The sequence below is a fragment of the Neovison vison genome, chromosome 1 (assembly GCF_020171115.1).
Source record: "Neovison vison isolate M4711 chromosome 1, ASM_NN_V1, whole genome shotgun sequence".
In the NCBI taxonomy this organism is placed as follows: domain Eukaryota; kingdom Metazoa; phylum Chordata; class Mammalia; order Carnivora; family Mustelidae; genus Neogale; species Neogale vison.
This window is the reverse complement of record NC_058091.1, coordinates 212,621,790-212,636,722: the sequence shown is the minus strand read 5'-3', so window position 1 is coordinate 212,636,722 and position 14,933 is coordinate 212,621,790. Positions and strand designations below refer to the sequence as shown.

The window sequence follows — 14,933 nt, the reverse complement described above, 5'->3', positions numbered from 1 at the left end:
GAAGTTTTGCTATGCACACAGCATATATACACATTCCTCTGAGGCACTGGGTGTCTCAGTGCAATAAAGTAGGGGCATTTCTCTGACAAGGAAAAGATGAATTTTACTTAACCTATCTGGGAAATAAAATGCCAAGCTGAAGGGGATAAAGTTCAGATTTCAGAAGATTTCAGAATAAAAAAGGGGATAATGAGCTTCACAGAATTAAAAATCTAAAGTAAAAGAAAAAAAATCTAAGATAAGATTATATTTTCCAATCCCCCTATTTTTCACTTGAGGAATGACAAGGCCCAAAGAGGTGGCATATTTATCTCAAGCAAAACTGAAAATCAGAATCCTGACTTCAGAAATTCTATGAATGCCTAGGACTGTCCAAGTCCTTCATCATCTGGCAATTCCTCTCAGAGAGACGGGGGCCCCAGAGGATATTCCGCATGCACACAGGTCAGGACTGTGCAGCAGGCATTCTCTCTCTCTTCTCTAGGCCCTTATCCACCAACCACCACGTATATATGGGGGCTCCCCGAAGATTGGACGAACAGAAAACATTATCTTATCAGCTGTTTGGAAAATAACTTGTTTGATCTGCTGATTTGGAAGCCAGCCCTGCTGAGCTCAAGAGTTTGCTATTAGGCAGACTACAGTGAATTCACTTGGGGTCTGTTTTCTTACAGCCCTGGACACCAGGCTCAGGGCTTATCTTCACTGTCAAAGAGTCCCATGCATAAGCCTTTAGCATTTGCTGAGGGAGGAGTCGCCTGTGGCCTTCAGTTAGGGTTGTGGGTGGATTACCGTTCTCCTGGTAGAGTTGAGATTAACAATACCTTGGTTCTAATTGTTTAAAAAGCTATTTCTTTCCCCCTGAAAAATCAAAGTGAGAGTCTACTCCTTTAGTTTCTTGAGGATATCTTGAAACTGCAGCATCTGTATCTATGTGTGCATACTTCTGCCATCCAGAACAAATCCCTTGAGCCTATACAGACTGACTGATGCCCTCCTGGTTCAGGATCCACCTTCCAAACCCATCCGGGAAAGGCTATGAAAGCGCTGGGGCGCACAGAAGTTATCCTGCGACTCCCTGCCTCCCCTCGGGATCATTGTGAAGGGTGCATACTCTCCTTTCCACCAATTTCTAAAGAGCTCATTAGTGAGAAATTGCCTGAAAGTGGAGCAGTTAGTTTGTATTTTCTGATGTGAATGCACAGAACATTCTGTCAGACTACAGGAGACAGACAATTTAAACCAGAACACTATTAAACACAGAACAGCTGATACTAATAATTCCTTCCCAGCCTGCTTCTTCCTCTCCCAAAGCTGAAATCATCCTGTGGTTGGGATGGGACCGAGCACCCAGCCGGACCCACTGCCCAAGACTGAAGGCCCCACAGTCACATGCCTTCCTTCTTAGCAGAGGGTGCCTGCTGCGGGGGGGGGGGGGGGCTCTCACCCGAATTTCCTCAACGGGATGCACTAACGGGAAAGCACGCTTTTAATTTAATGGTAAAAGCCAAAAAAAAAAAAAAAAAAAAAAGTAGGAGTAGTTACTCTAACAAAACCCATTAACTTCGAACCCAAGGAAATAAGCAATGACGAGAACATGGGGGAGAAAGATCAGGCGACAGTGCAACAGGGAAAAGGGAGAAAGCCAGTCTGACCGGACAGGAGCCGGCTCTTCCCAACCGGCAGGGAACGAGGGGTAGGGGGCGCGCCGCACACGCAGGGCAGGGCCCCGGTCCCTCTCCCGCAGGCTTACCTGCGATCCCTTGCAGCAGCCCGCACACGTTGAAAATACTTTTCTTCATGATGCTCTGCACACACATGGTGAAGACGGACACCAAGGCCACCGTGCAGAGAATGAAGATGCCCACGGCCAAGAAGATAGCGGTGGCCTGCCAGAAGCCGCTGGCGATCTCGCCGAAGCTCTCGGCGTAGGGCCCGCACAGCGTCTCCCGCTGCACGTGCTGCATGCCCGGGTTGCGGATGCAGCGGGCGTAGATGCCCAGGGTCGGGTGGTAGGGCTCCGACGGGCCTCCGCTCCGCTCGTCCGGCTCGGCGCCGCTGCGACTCTTGGCTTTGCCGATGAGCCAGTCGGCGCTCATGAAGGCGATGAGCTCTGCGAAAGCCACCACGATACTCAGGAGGGTCCAGAGCATGGAGCGACAGGTGACAATAACATGACACATATTGGTGTTGCAGGCGGAGAAGTCAGGACTCCACGGGGTGAACAGTAACAGCCGGCGGGTGGGAAGGAGGCTCAGGCGGCCTCAGGAAGCAGTCGCTGCTCCGGGCGCTCGCTCCCGCAGCCGGGGGCTCCTCCTGGCCGGCCTCTGGCAGCGCGGTCCCGGGCCGTCATGCTGCCATGTCCGAGCTCGGAGCGCGGCCTCACCTACGGGAGGGAAGGGAGGAGGGCGGTGAGCGGCCGGCCAGGCTCCGCCCCGCAGCGCGGCCGCCGGGAGCGCCCGGACCCCAAGGCCAAGTGTGCGGCGGCTAGGGCTGCTCCCCGCCCTCCCCAGCCCCGGCCGCCACTCCCTGTCCCAGGGAAGCCCGCTGAGGGAGCGGGTCCCGGTGTCGGAGCAGATGGCCGCCCTTCGCAGAGCAGGTCCCGGCTGCCTTTGTTCCGACTTCTCCCTTCCCGAGCTCTCACACGGTGTGTGGCGTGGCGGTTCCCTTATCTGCCGCCGGCCGGGGTGGGGGCGGGGGGGGGGGTCCTGCACCCGCCCCAGGCGCACCCTTTGGCCCTGGAGCTCCCGCCTCCGCACTCTTGGGACCCGGCTCCCGCTCCAGCATCTCTTACTAGAAAAGGTCAACACCGCGGAGATCCAGATACATCTAGAGAGGGCTGGCAGGCAATGAACCCTGGCAGCAGACGGGCTCTGGTTTTATAAAGCTCACAGGGACCCTCTGCCCGCCGTCTTGGTACTAGATGAAGTAAGTTTTGAAAAACGCGCACCAAAAGCTTTTGCTTAGAGAGAGAGAGAGAGCGCGCGCAGCAACACCCACTTTTATTGCCTGGGAATCAAATTAGTAGCAGAGACCTAAGAGTGAGGGTTTGCTTCACAGGTATATAAGAATATAAAAGTAAACACTGCCATGAAAAATAACAACACACTGTTCCCCAAACTTATTTTTATTCATTTCTCACAGGGTGATTTCTGGACAAAAACACTACCCTAATTAAAACTCATAGAAGAAAAAATAAGAAAGCCTTGAAGAGTTCATGACTTACTCACTTGGGGAAATCATTCAAAACAGAGGCATTAATGACCACTGACTAAGAATCATCATTACCACAGAGTAGACTTGTTGACAACAGAAAATGGCCTAGGAAGAATGCACTCCTTGAACCATCCCAATTCAGCCCCTGTGCCTCTGCTTGAGCCTCCCTTCACCCTAGGTCTGCAACTCAACATGCCCATTGTTTCTGGTCTCACAAGGGCTCATTCTCTTCCCAGGGACAAATGGCTTCATTACCAGAGGGCCTTTGCTCTAACAGCTCAAACCTCCTTGAGAGGGGACTGAGCCCTGAAACAGGGGTACCGTGCTCCTGGGCTGTCCCATCTACTGTCCCCCCTTCTTCAAGGTCAGGAAGAATCACACAGTTCACATCTGACATCTGGACACAAAGCTGTGTCGTGAATGATTAGATACTGTTAACTGAGGTCATGTCAACCTCATGAAAACCACAAAGAGCCCCCTGGTATGCTGGCAGTGAGGTGGGGCAGGGAGTTATTGAAGAGGAAGGCCAGTGGGGAAATAAGGAAGCCCAGAGCCAAAGCTTCGTCACCACTCTATTTGACATGCCAGTGAGAGATTACTATTTATCTCATAAAACATGGCACATTCAAAAATCCTCACATCATTATAGTTACCCAAGATGCTGTTTTAGGAAATTACCTAACATAGCACTAAGAACACAGGCCCTTCATAATTGTCAGTGTGCGCGTGTGCATGCATGTGTGTGTGTGTGTGTGTGTGTAGTGCAGCTCTGCTGAGCACTGGTGAAGGGAGGAGTGGGTTCCACTCTAAGAGTTTTGGGTCCTGTCGGGTCTGGGTTCCAAGCCCAGCTCCACCACGCACTGGCCAAGCGGACGCCTCAGCTTCCTCACCTACCCCCATGACAAGGCTTAGGTATCCTGCTTCACAGTGTTGCTTCGAGAAACTATAACGAATCTGTCAGAGGACCTCGGTGTCTGTAACGATCACCTCCTTTCCCTCAGAAGCCTTTCCCTGAACAAGAGGACACGGGTCAGAAAACAGTGTGACAGCCGGAAGCTGAGGGCAGGTGACAGAAACCTGGCCACCACATGCAGACAAACATTGAGCAGGTGCTATTTAGAGACGAGTGACGTCACTTGCGCCAGCCTCCCAGGTGAGCTTCACGGGTGGGTCCTGGTCTTACTTCCTACTTCCTTAGCGCCTACCCCGCTGCCAAACTCAACTGTGAAATTAGCACTAGGCCGGAAGGAGAACCTACTCGCTCTTCTCATCTCACCCCCAGCCAACCCCAAATACCACCAACTAGAAATGCCTTTTGGGAAAAGAGTTACTAGTGCAAAAAAGCTTTGGAAGAGACTGTTGAGCCCGAGACGATCATTCCGAATGAGAATAATTAACAAGCCAGTGATGACTCCCGCGAGGTCCCACATGGCGTGCCCACCTGCCTGGCCACCAGGCTTGCGCCCACCTGGAACCAGCCAGTGGAAGACCAGCCCGTGAGGAGAAGATGAGGCTTCTACAAAGTCTTTTCATTGATTAGAAAACCAGTTCCCTGATGTGCTAGCCGATCTCGATCCCTGCTCCTCTTCTGTTTAATGGACAATTTTCAACATGAACATAAAACTTCTGTGTTTTTGCGCTCGTATGGAGCCTCAGGGCTCTGCTACAACCTCTCAGGTGACCTGGAGCTTAATGAACACGTCATGTGTCCACTGTCCCGGGCAGCAAGCTCGGCTCAGAGTCAGGCCTGCAGTCAGGTCACCACTTATGAGGACAAAGGATGTGAAACTTCAGGAGGACGGAAGGTGGCACATTGAGGCTGAGCAAAATGGTCCGCGCCAAATCTAGGGCAGAATTATTTAGGGAGCCAAGTGCTTAAGTTCACAAAACATAGTTCTGTCTGTCTGTGCTAAAGCGATCCCCCCTCTACTGCACCAAGTTCTCACATCCATCCGTGGCTGGAAGGAGGCTTTTATTCACCTGTTTCGAAGAGGGAGATAACATGCTTTGGTCTTCCCAGCCTAATAGTTTGCTAATAATTACTACAAGTGGAATGGCCATACTACACAAGGCTGACTGACCGGCTTTCCTGGGAATCCAAGAAAAGTCCTCAGATCGACAGGACAAGAAATGCATCAATGGGCTTCACCAGGTGCCTATGCTCTGTAGAGTGTCCCCGTTTGGCCATGTCACATGTGCAAGGACAGAATCCTGCTGGCACAACATCCATATCAAAGGGGACACAGATCCTCATGACAGATGTTGTGAACCGTGGGGATCCCAGCACAGAGCTCAACACACGTCTGCCGCCGTCCCTCCGACTCCCTGCCTTTTCACAACTCACTCGATAAGACCAGGCCCTCCCTGACGTTCCACGCAGAGGCCGCGACATACACTTCCACTCCAGCACAGCTGACTTTACTGTCATATCCCTGACAGCTGTGGGTCATCTGGACAGTCCTCTGACTTTCAGAAAACGATGCTAGGATTCTCACAACGGTCCCCCATCAGAATGCAGAGCAAGGGGCGACTGACAAACGGCTAGTTTCCTGCAAGCCCTCCTGTTTAAACAAGGGGGCAGGTAGTAGTAGGCTGAGCTCAGTTGGGTTTGTCGCTTCCATCACAGGGGGCTATCTTTGGCAGCTTCCTGATGTCAGCGAGCAGGGAAGGAGGTGTAGGTGGAGCACGACCATCCGGGGCCAGCTGGCCGGGAGACCGCAGCAGATGCCGAGGAGCAGAGGAGCTCTGAGGACCTGACTCTGGCGTGTCACAAGCTAGGCCAAGTGTGCTGCCAGCACTGGAGCCTCAAAGCCTGGGAACGAAGCCGTACCAGAGTTTTCAAGGACACAAGCCTGCTTCTTCACCTTGGTTCTCTTTTACTTTCTTTCTTTCTTTGTTTTTTTTTTTTTTTTTTTTAAGATTTTATTTATTTATTTGACAGAGAGGGAGAGATCACAAGTAGGCAGAGAGGCAGGCAGAGAGAGAGAGAGGAGGAAGCAGGCTCCCTGCTAAGAAGAGAGCCCAGTGCGGGGCTCGATCCCAGGACCCTGGGATCATGACCTGAGCCACCCAGGTGCCCATCTTTTTCTACTTTACTATGAAAACGGGCAAAGATACAAGTTGAAAAGAACAGTCCCTGAACATTCAGCTTCGACGCTCGTATCCAGCCTCATGGTAACACTCAGACGTTTTCTCCTGAATCATGTGAAAACAAGTCACAGATGTCTTGACACTTCAGCCCTAAATCCTGTAGCATACACGTCCTAAAAATAAAGCCATTTACCTACATGACCACAATAAAATTAACACACCCACAAAACCTGACAATACCTTCCTTCTATCCAAAGCCTGGTTCGCACTCAAATGTCCCTATCCTGCCCCATTTTCTGTAGTTTTTTCTTAAAAGCATGACTCAGTCAAGGCTCATGCATTGCATTTGGTTTTGTATCTTGTTTCTTTAGTGAAAAACAATCGTTTCACCCTGAACTCTGTTTGCATTTTTTCCCTTGACACGGAGACACGTTTTTGAAGATACCAGGCCAGCTGCCTTGCAGAACACCCAACAATCTGGATTTGTACATTTCCTCCTGATGTCCTTTAAAGTGTTCTCTATGCCCTGCTTTACAGAAACGAGGGTAAATTTAAAGGCTAGTTTAGAATCAGCTTAAATATTTTTGGTGAGACTCCACCGCGGATGATGCTGTTTATTCCACTGCCTCACATCTGGGAAGAGTAACACTGAGCACACATCAGAATCAGAGTGATCATATACATATGGAGACATACACAAATACGTATATGTGTACATGTATTAATATGTATGTATTTTATGTATAGACAGAGACAGACAGACAACTCCGTGGCCCTGAAGAATCAGAATTTTGGTGAGGGAACATGCAGGAGGGCTGGCTGGACAGGGCTCTGTGTGTTTGAAAGAGCTTCCTAGGAGTTCTGATGGCGATGTTGAGAAGCCCTATCCTAAGCCATGTCCGGGAAGCTTAAAAAGTCCTTTACCAAAGGGATCGTACGTCTAAGGAATATCTGCTGTCTTTCTTTGAAATGGAATCACATTTTAGGTAGGACAGCTGAAAGAACACAGCTCTGCAGGCCTGGGGAGCAGGACAGAGCCTTACAGAGAGGCCGCCCATTCCAGGAGGACTGACCAGAGCCTGGGGATATCGTGATGAGAAGGAAGGGCCATCTTTCCACTGACTTCATAGTGACCCCCTTCCAGAAAGGACGGCCCCGGGCTCTGGCCGCCTCCCTGGGACCTTGCCCTGGCCCAGTCTGTGGGGGGGCAGTGGGCACTGGCGATACCGCACTGGGCAAAGGGCACTACATAGTGTGAGCTGGGATGGCGGGATTTTAAGAGCTTTGAAAACAGACTCCAGATCAAGCCTCAGCTCTACCACTGAACAGCTGTGCGTCCTTGGGCAGGCTATCTGCATTGCCCCTCTGCCCGCCTCAGTTTCCTCCTCTGCAAAAAAAGGGCAGCAATCTCTTCTTCCCAAGGCTGCCAGGAGAAATAAAGGCAAGAGCATAGGCAGAGGAATCAGCAGAGCCTCCTGTTCACTGTGCTCCACGTACCTTAGCTATTATCAATCATTATTAGAGGGCTTAATGATAATTTAACACATTAATTATCATCTCAATCATGTGGTCATAAGACTAAATAATGAATGTACTACAGTGACCCACGTGACTCGAATGACCAGCACGCTTCCGAGCAGACTGCATTTTGCGCCCACGTCACTGGTGCTTTCTTTGGCAGCATGGTCTCCAAACCAGGATCTTCTAGAAGCACAAGAGGATTAGGTGAGTAGAATTTATGTGCTTTTCGCCTTCCAAGGGCTGGAAAGACCCTCCAGGAGGCTGATTCTTGAAGTGTGGTCCCTGGACCACCCCCCATCTCCTAGAGGGAGATGTAGGCCATCTGTTTTTAAAAACATTCAGTCCCTGGTCCCCACATGCTGCATCAAACTTTCTGGAGGTGTTGCCAGCAAGTGTGTTTTTAACAAGCCCCCCAGAGGTTCTCTGCACAGTGATGTCTGAGACCGGGTCAGGGCGGGGGGCAGGGGAAGCCTCATAGTCGGGGAGGTCGCTGGCCCTGGCAGTGACTTGGAGCTGGGGAGGGGGCCAAGGAGAAGAGGCAAGGCGGGGGGGTTCGGGGGGTGGTGGTGGTGTGTGTGTGGGGGGGGCTTGCCCAGCTCAGGAGGACAGAGCCAGACCACCTGTCCTCAGCACAGCTCCTGACGTCACAGAGGTCACCGGGCCAGTGAATCTGCAGGGACCCAAGCTGCTTCCCCACTCACATGCTGTCCAGTGGTCCTTGAAGAACATCCAAGAGCTCAAGCGCCTGGGGCCTTCTCTGCAGAGCCCACCGGCAGCTCTCAGAACTGATGGACCAGGTTGGTCCAAAAAGCTCAGCACCTTGCACGGCTTTCAAAAAAAATTACCTACCAAAGGAGGTTTTGCGAACTCTCATTTGCCCTGGCCACTTCCCCAAACACGCGGCCCATGGAAATGTGATCCTCTTGACAATGTTTAAGAAGAGGCCCCACTGCACTAATCCTTACGCTGGCCTGGCTGGCCTTGGAGTTCCGGTCTCCGTGTGCTCACATCTTCCCGCTCACGGCCACAATTCCTTCCTCGTTCCCTCCCCATCTCTGGTCTGACTCCACTTGGGGAAACTCTTGCCCTGGCTCTCAACCAGGACAATTCTGCCCCCTCCCCCTTGCAGGGGACAAGTGATGAGGTGTGGAGATATTCCAGGCTTGTCACAACTTGGGGTGGGGGTGTGTGTGTGTGCTGCTGGCAGCTAGTGAACCAAGGATGCCGCTGACTGGCCTGCGGGGCACGGGCCAGCAGCCACTGAGAGGCAATGCCAGCAGTGTTTATGGTGAGAACCCCTTTCTGGAGGTTCCTGCACAGAGCAGGCTTGACATTTGTAGGTGCAACATAAAACAGAGTGCGAAAGCCACTGCTTTTTACGAAGATCTAATGAGTAAGCCAAGTTCTACAATCTGGATGGACATTCACAGTATTTACTACATTAAGTATATTTTTATTCGTTTTTCTGAATTTCTGTTTAAGGTCCACGCTAGTTTGTGTGTCCCAAGATGGCAAGCTGACAGGATGTAGATCCCAACTTGCCGGAGTGAACACACTCAGGACAATGCCCTTGACCCTGCCTCTGCAGATCACACACACAAGTCAGCTATTGTTTTCAGGCATCTCTCTCCTGCAAATGGCAGAATGGGGCTCTCGGGAGATGAAGAGCAGGAGGTCACCCGCTCCTGTCTTTTCCTCCCCGAGGGTCTTACACTACCGCAGACAACTGCAAGTGTGGCCACAGGACCTTTAATTCTCTCACATTCCCCACCTCCAGAGCTGGGCTGTCCACACCGTACAAGCTCGGGTGGCCTTGGCCACTCCAAGTGCCGGGAAACCTCAAGGACCTTCCCAAGCAGAACTAGGGAACGCGCAGGCATTCTGGTTACCCCCTCACCCCAGCCTGGCTCCCCCTACCAGATGCCTTCCTCTCCGGCTGACCCTCTTAGCAGTGTCTGGTGCCTGACGGCCCCTCCAGGGCAGCAAGGGCCCACCTCCGAAAGCAAGTGAACCAGCCTTTTCTTTCCTAGGCTTGGAGCACCCAGTGAGCTTGTGCGCACTGTCAAGTGTGTCCTTTAATTCCCTGCTCCTCACAACTCCTTCGTGATGCCCACTCTCACTCCTCCTGTGTCTAATCCATCTGCTTGCTAAGCACCCATTTCTAAAGGTGCCATTTTGATACTTCCTCCTTGAGACAACAGCAGCCAGAGGGAGCAGGTGTACTTGTCTGGTCCTGTTCTCTACATGACTCCTTCTTTAAGAGTTCTGAAGCCCATATACCTTATTTCTTAATTTTATTCCTTGTACAAACTTCACCATCTAAAAATCTTTAGAAAGCACGTCTTTCTTTACGGGTCTTCAACTCTGTCAAACAGGAGGGACCGAAGAATCCACCTCCGAGGCAGATGCTTATGTCTGATCTCTTACATGCTGTAAGCCGGGGCCATCTGCCTGGGGCCTCCACGTACTGTGCGGTCCACATGTCTTTGGTTTGTTTCAGTGGAATTAGAGCTTGCACTTCAAGGGTTGCCTTTTAATGCCACTGTTGTATATCATTTTAAACTAAAGGTGTTTCTCAAGTTCATAATGAATTCTGTGACACCAGGCAAAATGTAAGTCTTAAAGTGAGCTTTTTGAGTTTTTTCAGGATCAATAAGGAAGTAGAGTGTTTTAATGGAGTAAAGTAACAAGGGATGGAAAACAAATAACTTAAAAGAACTTATGCATAAAAATCAAGATATATAACTTCCTTCTTCACGAACACCCAATGAACACCAGAGACTCCAAATGCCCTCTGTTTAAGTGCCTCAACTCTGAGAATAAATAACCCTTAGGAAACAGGCTTCTGGCCTGTCTAAGTGGACAGCTGGGTAGCCTCTCCCAGCACGGGGGAGCATGACGTTCATTCTCACAGCAACTGCAGGCTTTCTAGTCCCTTCCGTACAGAGGCAGAAAGAATCACTGCTGTTCACAAGACACAATGCCATCAGTCAGGTTCCCTTCCAACAGCTTGCGAAAAACCAAACATGATAAACGGAAAGGATTATGCCATCTGTTATTTCTGAGTCTCTCACACAAACCCAGAAAACCCAAGAATCAACTAGAACAAGAGTCCCATTCTGACTGGAAGCTTCTGTGGAAGCTTTTGTTGAAGACTGTATTATTCTTTCCAATACACTCTGTCTGTCCTTGGAGGAGGGCCCTATTTTCCTGCCCCATCCCCATGAAGCCTGACCAGAGCACTGCTTCGACAAACCACTGTGAGAAGTGACACATGCCATTTCTAAGCAGAAGAGTTTAGGAGCTGGTGCTTTGGTCTCCAGCTCGCTTACCTCTCCCCTGAGATCAAAAACCATTCAGACAGAGGCCTCCGCATCAGCCTGGGTCCCTGACAGCATGAAGCACGGGCCCTTGATCCTTGATAAACAGGCAGTGTGGGCCCCAAACCAACCCTGTTGTTGCCAGTGCTGAGCTGTGAGGGGTGTGCTCCTGCTGGAATCCCAGTAGTTGCCTGTCCCAGCACTCCCTGGGGACAGGTTCAATTTCATTTCACCATCCTCTACCATATGCATGGCAAAGAATTTCTGGCAATTAAACAGTTAGAAATGAGAAACACTAAAGCTTGGCCACTGCCTCAGGAGTGCTCACTGTACAATTCAGCGAGGTGAGCTACTCCAATACAGGATTTGCTCTTACTGTATTTATTTTAGGTTAATATATGGAAGTACTAAGAAAAAAGAAAAATTCCCTTGTGAATAAATGAGGACATTTATAAAGTGACTCAGAGGACCAGCTTGAAGACTCACTTCCCACATCAGGCGCTTCCCCGAGGTCTCTTACCAAAGAGCCCTGAATCACTTGGCGCTGCCTCAGCGTTCCCTTCTCTGCTTCTATTTCTTCCACCCAGGGGGGTGGCTCCAGCCACCTCCTTGCAGCCACCAGCCAAGACAAAGGCTAGTCTGCTCCCTTCAAGCAGGAGAGCTCTGTGCAGAGCCTGAGAGGGAGGCTGGGTCAGAGCGCCCTCGGGAGAGCGCTGCAGAAGTGGTCCAAGCCAGGGCATAGGGCTGCCGGGCTGATGTGCACCCTGCGTCAGGGTGGGTCTCTCTAAGGAACTGGAAGCCACAGGGCTGGAGCGAGGCTATCGACTGACTCACGAGACCAGAGATCCTTGAGGGGATCAGAGGGTAGGACTGAGACCCTGAGGCTACAGCTGCTGAACAAGAGGTCAAGGCTACCCAGGATGCAGAGCTGTCGAAGGCGAAAGAGAGAGAGAGAGAAAGAGAGAGGGAGGATCAGGGAGGCATAAGGTGGACACAGTGAGTCCCCAGGGTACAAAGAGCCATGACCACACTTGACATTTTTTCAGGTAATCTCTCCCTTGAGAATCAGAATATTCCTCCTAGGAATGTGGCCATTTTGGAGATGGCATGAGGGTGAAAACCAGTGGCTTCCACGAGGAAGACTTCTAACAACTCTTGAGAATATCTGTCATTTTAAAAATGAAGTTTTTAATATTTCAGTATTGCCTCTTTTTGAACCAAGTCCTTTTTTTTTTTTTTTTTTTTTTAAGTAGGAATATGGTATCATTTTATGAACTGGAAACAGTCACTGATCGTTAAAAACCAGCAAAAACAGTTCTTTCCTTGAACCTCCCACCCTCCCACTGGCACTAGCGTTATTAAGACAAGAAAACCAGGGCGGTTAATGTTCAAGCTGGGCCTCGGTGCCAAGGTTCTGCCAGCCATTAAGGAGGTGATGGTGTGAGCGGAAGTGCCACAGAAAACTCCTCATAGAGGCCAAGGGGATAGCGCAGGTGCATGACTCAGAGAAAGGGCTCCCCCTGTGGACCAAAACTCCACCCAGGAACTTCCTGAAGGGCACAGGGAAGGAGCTGCTCCTCACCGCGGCCAATTCACCCAGAAACCCCTTGAAACAAGCCCATCACAGCTCTACCAGCTGCCATCTGGTCTGTGTGCAAAGCCCTCAGCAGAGTGATGCTATTTCTGTTTAGCCACTAAAAGATATTATCAGTGAACTGGGCCTAAAGATGCAAGACAATCCACATCCTTAAAAACCAAGAGGATAGTCTGGGATTTACCCAAAGACCAAGACAATGCTAGTCACTGCTCACCTTTTCAATGCAGACTTTTCTATTCTCACTGAAGTTACTTCTGTCTCTAACTGGTATTGCTAAACAGCAGTGGAATTTTAAAAAGTTTTTGAAAAGCTGCCTTCGGCTCAGGTCATGATCCCAGCGTCCTGGGATCGAGTCCTGCGTCGGGCTCCTTGCTCTGCGGGGAGCCTGCTTCTCCCTCTGCCTCTGCCTGCCATTCTGTCTGCCTGTGCTTGCTCTCTCGCCCTCTTTCTCTGATACATAAATAAATAAAATCTAAATAAAAAAAAAAGTTTTTGAAAGAGTTGAAAGAAAAGGCCAAAGGCTAGTGTAGTCCACGCTCATATTTCCAAGAGCATCACCGAAAGGCTCACACTCGTTTTGTATTACCTCACTCACATCGACACTGGCTTTCTGCAGCTGAAGATACAATCTGCAGCCCATGGACTGAACTCCTGCCCCCTGCCCCGCAGCCCCAGTCTGGTGTGTACACACCTCCTGAGTGCCAGCGAGCTTGGGCAGGGGATGGACACCAGCATAAGGCTTTACGTACCCAACACACACGCAGTTTAGACTAAGACGTGCAAGGCAGGTGCTCACCAACACGACTGTAACTCTAGGCATCAAAAATCTCCACTCTCTAGAACCTTCCTTCTCTCATATACTTACGACCCATGAAATACTGTGTGATCGCGAATGTGCACACCTATTTGCAATGTCAGATTTTCTGAAACCTCTAAAAAACTCAGCCAGCCAGATCTGTAGACTGCAGCCACACCCAGTTCTTTAACCGCTGTCCAGTTCAGTGACTTCACAGCCAGAGATCAAGCTACCCAGCATTTTTCAACTTTCCCTAATGAGAATGCCAAATTCAAAACCATAAGCAGGTTTAAACTTCCTTCATTTATTAACTGGAGGAATTCCCCAGATATTTAGAATTCAAACTGTTTTGGAAACAGATGGGCTTAAGCATAGCTCCCCAAGGGATACACACACTTTGAGGAAAAGTATGCTCAAATACACAGCTGCCAGCAGCTTCAGGTACTTGCAAAGGGAGAAGAGTCCCGAAATGCAGGCAACAGCTTTGGCCTACACTGCCGGGCTCGCCTAACGACTGAGGAATGTACCAGGCGGAGGAGGAACCAGGAGCTTTCCTCGCTGCACTCTAGGTGGAGACCGTGCAGACTCAAAGTTCAAGATAGGCCGGGCAAACTCCCGAGGTGGGAAGTCCAAACCCTTGTACTTGATCATGTGACCCGGTACTTTCTTTCTGGAAACAGGGATTTACTGTTATAGTTTCTAACAATAGTGAGGCATAGCGAACAGAGAAAATTCAATGGGATGTCTCAGAAAAGAGTATGCGTCGGAAGACCAGGCTGCTTAAAAAAACAAAAGCAAACGTCCTGGAAAGACTGGGAGCAGAAATGGCTTTAGGGTCACTTCTAGAAGACATGCCCCAGCCCTCAGTTCCCCAGCTTCTCCCCTCGAAGGGCTGATGACACAGGGTGGGCCAAGAGGAAGCCTGTCCTGGTTTACACACCTGTCCAGTGCGATGGACACTGGGTGCCACTGTGGGCTCCTGCACCAGAGTCCCCGGCACAGGTCGGCGGCAGAGTATGACTCACTGAGAACCGACAATGCTCTGTGAGAAAAAGGTACAAGGCAAGAGAGCCTGGGGGAATCAGCGGGGGGCGGGGGGGATAGACTGTGTTTGGCTAGGTAATAAAATGGGGCATCCCCAAGATGCTGACACATATTCCGCTGAAGTCGTAAGAAATGACAGACTTCATGACAGTAAACCATTCCCCACAGACCTGATCACCGCAGGCCTCAGGAGTACACACCCTCACCTGGCAGAGAAAGTTCCTTCCCGGCATCCCCACTGCCAAGCTCTCCCGTAAGCAGGGCAGCTAACAGTTCCCGGTTCCAGCATAAAATGGGGGGCTGCACAGTGTTTTGGGGAGGGTCTCTCAGGCTCACGCACAGCAAGAGG

The 14,933-nt window shown here is 50.5% G+C and overlaps 1 protein-coding gene across 1 annotated transcript in view; it reads right to left on the bottom strand.

Annotated features, from left to right (window-relative positions):
• Positions 1 to 14,933, bottom strand: part of LHFPL2 (LHFPL tetraspan subfamily member 2) — a 156,708-nt gene that overhangs the window by 21,804 nt on the left and 119,971 nt on the right. Inside the window, exon 4 of the mRNA XM_044266555.1 lies at positions 1,754 to 2,386. Within this exon, the coding sequence (XP_044122490.1) occupies positions 1,754 to 2,183 (430 nt within the window). The 5' untranslated portion in view covers positions 2,184 to 2,386. The remainder of the gene's footprint in view (positions 1 to 1,753; positions 2,387 to 14,933) is intronic.